The following is a 12,368-nucleotide window of genomic DNA, read 5'->3' as shown; positions in this document are numbered from 1 at the left end:
CCCTCTCGGAGAAGGTAATAGCCCTACGTCTCGGTGCCTTGGAGGCTTGTCGACTGGATTATGCGTGAGAGTTATAAGGAGTGCGAACCCTTGTGCCATAGGAGGGGGGGGGGTGGCTTATATAGAGTGCGCTAGGCCCCTCCAGCCCTCGGTTACACAGGGTTCAATATGAGTTAAGACAGGGACGTTACTGCTAACGCCAGTTATTAATGGTTTTTATGACTATGGAGTGAACGCTTGACCGTTGCCATCCTGAGGTGACTACGGAGTGATTCTTTGTATGGTCGAGTGATACTACTGCAGTCGAGTGAAATTGAGGTATGCGAGTGGAATCTCTTGTCAAGTGGATTGCACTTCGAGGTGATATCCATACTGACTAATAAAGGGATTGGTTCTTATGCCCGTCCATCACAAATTGTCCCCCAAAGTTGCAGAATATTACCCACCGATGCCACCTATAAGTGACAAAAGAAAAACATTTTGCACAGGGGAATCCTCCTGCTTCGTGCGGCTCACGTAGTAGGGACCTCCTATACGGCGCTCTGCGTGCTGAGAGAAGATGCATTCCCGTTTGGGTCGGCCCATGTGGAGACAGCCTATTTTTTTAGTTTGGTTTTTGTTTCTCTTTTTCCTTTTTCTTTTTCCAATTTTTTCCTACTTTAAATAAATTGAGACTTGAAAATTTTAAAAAATTGAGAATTTTGAAATTAAATGTTCAATAAATCATAAAATATATGTGGATTCAAAAAAATTCGTGATTTTTTAATATTTTTTTTTCTCAAATGTACATGATTTTGAAAAAAATATTCAAGAAATAAAAAAGTCAAGATTTTGAAAAGAAGTTCGTGTATTGAAAAATGTGAATAAAATTGAATAAAATGTTTGCCAATTCATAAAATATAATGAATTTTTGAAATTGTCCTAAATATTATTAAAATGTTCATCGATTCTAAAAATAATCACAGTTTCAAAAAATAAAAAAAATGTTCACAGTTTTATAAAAATATTTGCAAATATTTATGGATTCAAAAAATAATCATGATTTAAAAATGTTCACGAATTTGTAAAGATGTTCATGCGCGTTCACTACGCCCGGATGTTGCCTTCTATGTCCGTATATTGCACCTAAGCAGAGGATACCGTATCCAGCTCGAAAATCAATCCTGTGTCCGAGTCCGACTGCGGCTCCCTTTCTTGTCCGAGCGCAGCTCGGCACCCTCCTTTTATATACTCCCTTGCACCGCTTATAGCGACACAATTACAACAAGAGATCTCTAACAATAACAACAAGCGATCGAGATCGAGATATGCACCAGGGACGCATCGGCGTGAACCCGGCCGCCGGCATGTTTCCACCGCCGCCGCCGCGTTTCAAGTTCAATCACATGTTTCCCGTGCAGGTGCAGCGCCCGCCGTTTGTCTACCACGCCGTTCCCCTGCCGTCGGTACAGCCGCAGCTGGCGGTCCAGGTGCGCCCTGTGTGGGCGTGGAACTTCAACGAAGAGTGGGGCTACCTCCTGAGCTTCGCCGCGTGCGCCCGCTACGTCGCTGTCGACGTGCACTACCCTGGACTCGTCCACGACGCCGGCCAGGACCTCAACAGCCTGCCGGTGGAGCACCGCTACGCGCTCATGAAGGCCAACGTGGACGGCCTCAAGCCGCTCCAGGTCGGCATCGCCGTCTGCGACCACCTAGGCCAGCAGGTCGCCTGGGAGTTCAACCTCCGCGACTTCTGCGGTTCTGCCGCCCCGCCGACCCGCACGACGACAAGGCCCTCGACTACCTCGCCCGCCGCGGCCTCGACCTTGACACGCTCCGCAACCACGGCGTCGACGCCTACATGCTCGGCGCGCTGCTCATGGGTTCCGGCCTCATCGGCGTCGGACACGGGCGGCCGCTGTCGTGGATCACCCACGCCGGCGCCTACGACGTGGCGTACCTTCTCAAGATTGTCACGGGCGGCGCCCCGCTGCCGCACGACGTGGCCGGGTTCCTCGGCGCCATGCGGTACTACCTCGGCCAGCAGGTCTACGACGTCGCCACGATGGCGGCCGATTGCACGGGCATGCCGGTGGGGCTGGACTGCATCGCCACTAACCTGCGCATCCATCCGCCGTGGGGGAGCCCTCGCCTCGCAGGCGCCGCCGGCGTGCGCGCGCTTCTGGCCTTCAGGATTTTGAAGGACGGGCGGTTCCGCGGCAACGTGGAGAGGTTCCGAGGCCTGCTTCAGGGCCTGCAGCATTAGTTCTTCTTCCACGGTCGATCAGAATCGCACACGAGCAACGTCCTTGGTCAAGAATTCGAATGTGCAACGGACTCATGCTACTACAGTTTTTTTTTGCTACGCCGGTCAAGTATTAATTGGGCACTTGCGTCGGTCTATGGTAGTAGTTCAGAAGATTGTTTTTTTTCGATGTGTTCAGAAGATTGTTACTACTACTACAGTTTTATATACATATTATTATGGGTCAAGCGTTTGTTTTTCTCGTCGCAAAAAAACAAAAGAAAACATTTGATTTCCCTTTTAGGTAGTATTCAAAACTTCCAGTCAAGGGTTCTTTTAGTGATGCGTGATGTATTTGTTGTAATAATTCGCAATACTTTCTTCAGTATTTTTTTGTGAATATACTTACTTGAGTATTATATGTATAAACAACCATCAACCATGTATACAATCACTATATTCTATTGTGTGTGTATTTTCTTAGTAGTGCATCTCCAACACCGGATATAGTATTTGTCCGTGGACGTGTCTGCGAAAAGTGATATGAAGAGCCAGCCATCCAATGCTTATCGTAAACCTTCGCCCGTTCAACCAAAAATTAAAATAATTTGTAGCTGGCGGTGACCTCGTACGCCTGCCCGGGTTGGGCGGCGGCACCTCCACTGGCGAAAGGGCACGGGGAAATGATCGAGTAGTTTAAAAATGGTACCTATCATTCAAAAAACAAAGTATCACTGTGTAGCTGAAAAATGCTCAACACATATTAAAAATATATTGAAAAAGGTGCATGTCAAAAATATTAATCATATAATTGAAAAATGTTCAATGTGTTTTAAAATAATATTTCTGATGTACACAAAAATGTACAACTTGTGTTGCATAAAGTAGACATGTACTGAAAAACAGAAAAAGGAAAGAAAAAAAGAAGAAAAAAACCAAAAAAAACTGATAGAAACAAAAAAAAGAAGAAGAAACATGGAAGGTTCTAGAACCGCCCCAAACCGGTGCATAGAACCTTTCTCAACCTGCTATGGGATCTACTATGTCGGGCCGGCACATTTAGTGGAGCGCCAATGGCAAGACCGAAAGATTTCTGGCAATAGGCGAGAAATAGCACTGGTGAGATTTGCACCCACAGTTCCTGGGTATAGACCTAGGTGATAGATTGCTTTGGATCGGATAGGTTAAATCATTCCGGTGAACCTACCTTCTGCCTGTCCAGACGAGCTCAATCCAGCGCCGGCCATGGTGATGTGGTGATGGCGGCGATGTGGACAGAGAGTAGATGGCGGTGGTGGTGGAGCTTCCCGTGAGCACCGCGCTAACCCTAGATCGGTAGGGATTGTAGGTGGGGATTGTGGTAGCGATTAACCTCGTAAGTCATGTCCCGGCCCCCACCTCTGTTTATATAGCACGGGTCACAGGGGCCCACCAACCATGATTTGGTTGGGCGCCCCCGATCAAGGCGCGAGTCAGGGGCCCGTTCGTCCCGTTGGGTTCGAACGGGAGAGAGATCAACCTAACATTCTCCCCCTTGATCTCAACTTTACTTTTAACTTTATACTTTCTAGTTTATTTGTTTCATCACATATTGGTACATAGAGTATGTTTCATCGTCACAGCTTAATTGCCGTTAGAATCATACAGCTACAACATACGTTATGTTCAGAAGCAAATTCTGTTCCTTTTGGGCATATCCAGAAATCATAAGGCTTTCCCTTAAACCCATGCCGGCTAAGTATTCCTTGAACACATTGGGTGGTAAGCCTTTCGTTAGCGGATCCACAAGCGTATCCTTTGTCCTTATATGCTCGAGACTTATAGTTTGATCCTGGATTTTATCTTTCACAACATAATACCTTATCTCTATTGTTTTGGCAGCATTACTCGACTTGTTGTGAGCGTAAAATACCGCGGGCTGGTTGTCACAGTACATCTTTAGTGGTTTGTGAATATAATCTACCACTTTCAAGTCGGGTACAAATTTCTTTAGCCATATCGCCTGTCCCGTGGCTTCAAAGCATACTATAAATTCTGCATACATCATGGATGATGCAACTATCGACTGCTTGGAGCTTTTTCACGAAATAGCTCCCCCAGCGAGAGTGAATACGTATCCTGACGTGGATTTTCTATCATCTCTGTCCCCCGTAAATCTGCGTCTGAATACCCTTTTATCTCTATGGAATCACTTCTCATGTATATTAGCATGTAGTCATTCGTGCCTTGCGCATAACGCAATGCTTTCTTTACCATATTCCAGTGCTCCATGCCTGGATTCTCTTGATATCTACCGAGTACCCCGGTGATAAAAGCTAAGTCAGGGCGAGTGCACACTTGTGCATACTGTAAGCTGCCAACTGCCGAAGTATATGGTATTGCTTTCATTTGATCGATCTCGTACTGGTTCTTGGGACTTCGAATTTCCCTAAACTATCGCCCTTGACTATAGGAGCAGGTGTGGCTTTACCCGCATGCATATTATACTTTTTAAGAACCTTTTCTAAATATGCTTTCTGCGATAGTCCTAAGACTCCATTGTTCCTATCTCGGTGAATTTCTATACCCAAAACATATGATGCTTCACCAAGATTTGTTATGTCAAAATTTGAGGATAAGTATTTCTTTGTTTCTTGTAGTAGACTAACATCACTACTAGCAAGCAGGATATCATCCACATACAAGATTAGGAAAATATATTTCCCATTTTTAAACTTTGCATAAATGCAATTATCCTCAATATTTTCTTTAAATCCAAAACTTTTAATCATTTGATTAAACTTTAGATACCACTGCCGAGAGGCTTGTCTTAATCCATAAATGGATTTCTTCAGGCGGCATCCCATATTTTTCTTGCCTTCCATGATAAAACCCTTGGGTTGTTTCATGTAGACCTTTTCTTTTAAATCACCATTCAGAAATGTTGTCTTAACATCCATTTGATGTAACTCTAAATCAAAATGAGCAACCAATGCCATTATGATTCTGAAGGAATCCTTACATGAGACTGGATAAAATGTCTCATTGTAATCTATCCCTTCTCTTTGTGTAAATCCTTTTGCCACGAGTCGTGCTTTATACTTTTCTATATTCCCTTTAGTCATACTTAATTTTGTAGACCCATTACAACCTACTGTTTTGGCTTCTTTAGGAATTTCCTCTAAGTCCCAAACATCTTTGGAACTCATCGATTTCATCTCGTCATCCATTGCCTTCATCCACTTGGATGAATGAGGGCTTCTCATGGATTCTTCATATGAGGTGGGATCTTTTTCCATATGAATCATTTTTGTGTTATAAAATTTAAAGTCAGTAGAAATAGCTGACTTTCTTAGTCTTGTAGACCTTCTAAGGGCCTCAGTTTCTGGCACATTCTGTGCCTCAACTTCTGGCACTTTTTCTAAAATTTTCGGTTGCACCTCCCTTTCATGCTCAACAACGGGTTCAGCGGCTCTTGATGGACAGGTTCCTGGTCTACCCCCATAGTTGTCATGGGTGGAGTTGCAACTGGTAGTGAGAAAAATGGCTCCTGAATCATCGGCTTAGGTGCATGCACCCTCTTCTCCTAAAGATCAATTTTCCGAGCTACCAAGCTCCCCCTCATCATTTCGTCCTCTAAAAAGACTGCATGTCTCGTTTCTACAAACTTTGTATATCTGTCTGGGCAGTAGAAACGAAAACCCTTTGATCTGTCTGGATAGCCAATGAAGTGGCAACTTATTGTTTTGGGATCTAAGTTTGCAATGTTTGGATTAAACATTTTGGCCTCAGCAGGGCACCCCCACACCCTGAAGTGTTGTAGGGAGGGCATCCTTCCTGTCCATAGCTCGTACGGTGTTTTGGGCACCGACTTGCTTGGTACTCTATTGAGAATGTGAATGGCGGTTTTAAGCGCCTCCATCCATAATCCCAATGGCAAGTTGGAATAACTCATCATGCTGCGCACCATATCCATAAGTGTACGGTTGCGCCTTTCAGCTACTCCATTTTGCTGAGGCTCGGGCTACTATGCCAGTCTCCTGCAAGAACTTTGCAAAAGGTCCAGGGACTTGGCCATATGGAGTGTGCCGACCGTAGTACTCTCCCCCATGGTAGGACCTGACTATCTTTATTCTTTTATCATGCTGATTTTCAACTTCAGCTTTGAATATTTTAAATTTATCCAACATTTCAGATCTTTCTTTAATTGGATAAATATATCCATAGCGAGAGTAATCATCTATGAGTGTTAGGAACGAGTCATATCCATCCACACTTTTCACCGAAAATGGTCCACAAATGTCAGTATGGATGATTTCTAGTGTGCCTGTGCTATGGATTGCACCTTTTTTTATTTGTTTTATATACTTTCCTTTAATGCAATCTATGCATTGTTCCAAGTCTGAGAATTCTAACGGAGGAAGAATTTCACTTTTGACTAATCTTTCTATTCTCCCCTTGGAAATATGGCCCAAGCGACAATGCCATAATTTTAATGAGTCAAATGTTCTCTTTCTTTTCTTTTGTTCTTTATCCGATGCGGAAACATGTTCATTCACATTGCATACAGAATGCACTTTTTCACGAAGTAATAACAAATAAAGCTCATCGTGTAGTAAAGCATCACCCACATAAGCATTATTATACCATATGACACACTTGCCATGTCCAAAATAACACTCATAATTTTCTTTGTCCAAACACGAAATGCTAATTAAGTTTCTATTACATGATGGAACATAAAAAACATCTCTAAGTAGAAGCTTGAATCCATCAGCTAACTCCAAGGAGATGTCACCGACAGCTTCAACTTCCGCTTGAATTCCATTTGCTACCTCAATGCCTCTTTCTCTTCTTAGCGTAGTCCGGGTCGAATGGAATCCCTTGCTTTGCCATTAAGGACTTCAGCCAAATAGGACAGTCTTTCTTGTAATGCCCGGTCTGCTTACAGTGGAGACAAGTGTCTTTGTCCACTGGGAAAGGCTGTTGCTGACGCTGATGCTGATAGGGAGCTTTTCCTTGTGGCTTTGAAGGAGAACTTTTGTTGTTTTGATTGTAATTCTTTTTCTTGTGACCCTTCACATAGTTGAGTGTACCACCATGTGAGGCTTTGAGTCTGTCCTCTTCTTGGACACACATTGCTATTGTTTTTTCAATGTCCCATGTTCCAGGTGACATATTGTAGTCACAACAAAAGTTTCAAACTCCTTTGGCAGTGAAGCCATGACCAGGTGGACCAGGAGCTTTGGTTTGATCTCCATATCCTCATCCATGGTCTTTAACTTTGCTGCCATATTGCTCATCCTGAGGATGTGCTCTCTTATTCCATGACTACCACCTGTGTAGCGTTCTGTCACCAGTTGCTCTAACACCTGGGTGTTATATATCTTTGAAGAGCCAGTGAACTGGCTCTTTATCTTTGAAAGCAACTCCCCTGCGGAAGTGCACTCTGCAATGGAGCCCACAATGGTGCTCTCAATTGTATTCTTTATAAATGCCATGCACTTTTTGTTTGCATTGACCCACTTTTGGTTTTCTATGATGTATGACATCTCCAAAGGAGCATAATCTCCCCTCTTTTTAGCCCACGCAACATCATCATCAGTGGCCTCTCTTACTGGCTCTATAGGTCTGACCGGCCGTGATTCATCCAGAACCCAGTCCAGATCAGCACAGACAAATGCCAGTTCAACTTTCTTCCTCCACTCAATGTGATTGTCACCTCTGAGTGTTGGAACATCTTTTAAGCAACTCATCAAGTGAAAGCCTCCTCAAATCACAATTTAAGTGAGATCAGTATAACAATCATATGCATTAATCTAACGTTGGTCAAATTAAACATACAATTGTCTATGCAATTAAATCTATATTACTGTTGGGCAAAAAAATTATAAATAAATGCACCTTTAAATTTCAATAATAAAACATGATCATGTTATAAACAACGTTGGTCATAAAAATAACAAAATCTATTACTGCCATGAGAACAAGCTGCTGACGCGTATTGTCACTGCTTGACTGCTTCTATACCAGAGCTGGCCTGATCTTGCTAATGTGAACCAGGAAGTCTTTGTACACGTGCCCCTAAAGACAAAACTGGAGTCGTAGTTGTTATCGTTGAACCCTTAAATCGATATGAAGTGCCTGACACTAGATCTCGTCGTCGCGCACGCACTACAAGAAACCCTAACCTTCCCGCCTCAATAAGAAACCCCTAATACAGTGAGTCTAGGTTTGCCTGATTATTGCGCCCGTCACAGCACAACCCCCTATGTACTGTACGTGAATGTTAGGCTGGTTGTAATGGGGAGTATCATATACTAGTATCATGCATATAATATTAGTGTATGATACTACCTCCATAATGCATAGTATTATATATTAGTATCATGTAGTACTCCATTTATTGCCATGCATGACACAAAGTAGTATATCATTTATTATGATACGATATCATGATACTCCCTCCTTTCCGGTTTATAGGGCTTATCTCAAAATTTTAGTTTTTCCATTTTACAAGGCTCAATTTGGTTGTTTCCCATCACATGTTCAGATTTCAAGGTGCATTAAATCATTGCATGCAAGTATTAAGAGAAAATTGACCAATGCATGTAATTTATGCATGCATGCATTGCAATTAATGCATTGGTAAACATACTTTTTTGAGGAAAACAAGAGCATTAATTGGATGCTTTTGCAAACTACAAAAAGTATTCCACCACTCACCATCTACCTTGGTTGGTGAGATTTTTGAATTGAGCCTTATAAACCGGAAAGGAGGGAGTATGATACTACACCCTCTCTTTCTTTATTTAATGCTATGCCATCTCATCAAAATTGACTAGTTGGCATGCATGATACGAGCTACGATACTACCATTACGACCAACCTTATGATAAAACGGATGTGTGTGTCATTCCTTTCCATTTGGGTCTATCTAGGTCTCAGTCGACTTAGACTTCGTGAAGTCTAAGTCGGCTGATGTCATCTAAGACAGATTAGGCCCGTTTGTTTAATCGACAGCTGCTGGGTTTTATTCTTAGCTGGGCCATTTTTGTTTCTCCATTGTTTTTTTGTTTATTTATTATTTGGGCTGGGTTGTTTGTTTCATTGTCTTTTGTCTTTGTTTGTTCTTGACACCACAAAAAAGTGTTCAACAAGAGAAGTAAATAAAAATACATTTTTATGTCACTAGTCCAGCACATCGCCCAGTCCTTCTCTTTGTGCGTCATCTTGCTTCTCCTTTTATTTTTATTTTTTTATAATTTGTTTAAAAAACATTTTGTATATTAGAACAAAAATCAATTTTTAATGTAACAAAGAAACAAAATGGAAACAAGACAAACTAGATAGTGTGGCACCGTTTTTCACAAATCAATCTTTATAAGTTGCTATCCGCAAAAAAAATCTTTATGTTGCATACAAATGGAGGTCATGCAAGTGTGCTTCCAAAGTGGGTTGCGTTGTTTTTCTCAAAAAATGATAATAACAAAAAGAATAAAAATTCAAAACACAATGGTAAAAAAAGAAAAATAGTATAAAAAGAAAAAGAAAAGGTCAATAATAACCTGCTTAGCAGGCCGCCCAAGCCGGGTGTGTAGTTGCAAAAAGTCAGTTGAAGCCGGGGGCGAGACTTGAAGTTGCAAGCCTACTATCGGACATGCAATTGCAGTCAAGGGCGACACTTGCAATTGCGAGCCTAGTGTCAGACATGCAACTCCCCCCACCCCCCGTCCCTGTCCCCAACATGATTTTTTTTCAGTTGCAACCATGTTGGAAGACATGCAATTGCAGTCGGGGGGTGACTGTTGCAGTTGCGTGTCTAGTACTGGACATGCAAGTTCCCCCACCCCCTCTCCTGCCGCCCTTTAACAAAAACATAAGACCAGTTGCATTTGGGAGGGAGACACACAGTTGCATTCGGGGCGACACTTGCAGTTGCATGGCTAGTATTCGACATGCAACTCCACCCCACCCACCTCTCCCACCGCTCTTACAAGACAAAGGTTAATTGTAGTAGCGGTGTGTGGACATGTACTTGCATTAGGTGGCGACACTTGCATTTGCAAAGCCTAGTGTCAGACATGCAACGACCACCTCTCCCGACGCCCACTTACAAAACAAAAAATGTCAGTTGCATTGGGTGTGTAGGCATATGGTTGCAGTCGAGGGCGATAATTGCAGTTGCAAGCCTAGTATTGGATATATATGCAACTCCCCCTCCATGTTGCTCCCTTAACAAAACCAAAAAAGGCCAGTAGCAGTCGAGTGTGTAGGCATGCAGTTGCAGACAAGGGCAACACTTGTAGTTGCAAGCCTATCGTCGGACACACAACTTCCCCATCTCGTGCCGATCACTTACCAAAAAAGTTCAGTTGCAGCCGGGTGTGTAGGCATGCAATTGCAAAGAAAAAAATTCAGTTGTAGTCGGGTGTATAGGCATGCAATTGCAGTGGAAGACGACACTTGCGGTTGCAATACAACTGTCGTACATGAAATTGTAGTTGCAAGCGTATTGTGGGACATGCAATTCATCCCCTCTCCGTCAAAAACACAAGGCCAGTTGCAGTTGATAGGAGACATGCAGTTCTAGTCAAGGCCGAGACTTGGAGTTGCAAGCCTAGTATCGGACATGCAACTTCCCACTCTCTCGCCGCCCACTAACAAATCAAAAAATGTCGGTTGCCATGGAGTTTGTGGGCATGCAATTGCAGTCGGGTGTGCAGGCATGCAGTTCCAGCCGAGGGTGACACTTGTAATTGCAAGACTACTTTTGGATATGCAATCCCCCCCTCTCTCTGACAAAAAACACAAGGCCAGTTGCAGTCGGAAGGGGGACATGCAGTTGCATTCGAAGGCGACGGTTGAAGTTGCAAGCCTGGTATCACACATGCAACTCCCCCTGCCTCTCCCACCGCACTTAGAAAATAAAATGTTAGTTGCAGTAGGGTGTGTGGGCGTGCAATTGCAGTAGGGGACGACACTTGCAGTTGGATGCCTAGGGACAGACATGCAATTGCCCTTGTCTCGACCAAAGACTAATAAATTACATTCAATGACGACACTTACAATTGCGCCTAATAGTGAGCATACAAGAAAAGGATTTTAAATGCACTAAGAAGACAAAATATAAATAAATAAATAAGAAACATGGATTTTTTATAAAGTAAATAAATGAATAAAATAAAATAAAAATGAAACAAGAAAAATGGTGACAATACAAATGCAAAATAAAATCAATGTCACGAGAACGCCGATATTTTTTTGTTAAAAATCACTTATGAAAAGATAAATAAGAGGCAAGAAAATAAAATAAAAAACACATAAATAAATCCAGAAAAGGCCAGGCTATCACACATCCCTGCCCACGCATAAAATAAAGAAGAACGAAGGAGCAGGCCAGACACACCCTAAAACAGCCCATCACCAAAAAAAATGGAAGCAAACTTATTGGATATGAGAGAAAAAATAAAACAAACAAAAAAATTACCAATTCTTGGTCTCTTTGAAGACATGGAGTTGCATTCTGGGGCAACACTTACAATAGAGGTCCATTGCTACCAAATCGACTAAGACTTGGCTAATTCTTTGTCGACTAAGAATAACAAATTCACATAAAATAGATTTTTTGGATTAGATATTTCCATCTATACTTCTTTTAGACTGGCATACTTAACACAAAGCCAAAGCTAAAAAACCTAGAAAAGGAGACATGGATGCTTGTTCTATACAAAAATGCGTGCATGTACACACATCTGAAAAAAGGAAATTATGGTTCTAAAAAATGGATGCTGCACTAGAAAAACTACATAAAAAACTATACATTTAGGGATATTTTCTATCAACAACAACCACCCATACGCACACGGTTTCTAGGAAAAAGAAAAAGGAGAAAAACTCACAAAAGATGCTACTGCAGTGTATGAATTCTTTTCCTTTTCACTCTTAGACTTTGTAAACTTTGCAGGCAAAAAAAAAAAAGACACACCGTTCAAGGTCCGCCACTCTCCTGCCTAGCCCACTCAAAGCTGACAAGAAAAACAAGACACGAAAGCAGCCCACTAGTCCGTCCATCTACACGGGCCAATTTACAATTAAAAGTTTGCACGTATCTAAAAGTAGTAGTAGATCTAATGATCTACGAGTACTGATTTTCAGCAGTACC

The 12,368-nt window shown here is 42.4% G+C and overlaps 2 protein-coding genes and 1 pseudogene across 2 annotated transcripts; 1 reads left to right on the top strand and 2 right to left on the bottom strand.

Moving 5' to 3' along the window:
- The first annotated feature begins 879 nt into the window (after positions 1-879).
- On the top strand, positions 880-2,245 carry LOC125547091 (putative CCR4-associated factor 1 homolog 11; annotated as a pseudogene).
- A 4,794-nt stretch (positions 2,246-7,039) lies between these two features.
- Positions 7,040-7,357, bottom strand: LOC147980975 (uncharacterized). Its single transcript, XM_087517004.1, has one exon. It carries the CDS (start codon positions 7,340-7,342, stop codon positions 7,040-7,042), a length of 303 nt encoding a protein of 100 aa, XP_087373130.1. The 5' UTR covers positions 7,343-7,357.
- On the bottom strand, positions 7,345-7,959 carry LOC147980974 (uncharacterized). Its single transcript, XM_087515819.1, has one exon. The coding sequence runs from the start codon at positions 7,957-7,959 to the stop codon at positions 7,345-7,347; it is 615 nt and encodes a 204-aa protein (XP_087371945.1).
- Between the last annotated feature and the right edge of the window lie 4,409 nt (positions 7,960-12,368).

The sequence above is a fragment of the Triticum urartu genome, chromosome 3A (assembly GCF_056163025.1).
Source record: "Triticum urartu cultivar PI428250 chromosome 3A, HENAU_Tu73, whole genome shotgun sequence".
Lineage (NCBI taxonomy): Eukaryota > Viridiplantae > Streptophyta > Magnoliopsida > Poales > Poaceae > Triticum > Triticum urartu.
Note: the sequence above shows the minus strand (reverse complement) of the source record. Positions and strands in the feature narration are given on the sequence as shown.

Coding starts and splice junctions, on each gene's coding strand:
- LOC147980974 (XM_087515819.1), bottom strand. CDS start 7,959: ATGAGTTGCTTAAAAGATGTTCCAACACTCAGAGGTGACAATCACATT.
- LOC147980975 (XM_087517004.1), bottom strand. CDS start 7,342: ATGTGTGTCCAAGAAGAGGACAGACTCAAAGCCTCACATGGTGGTACA.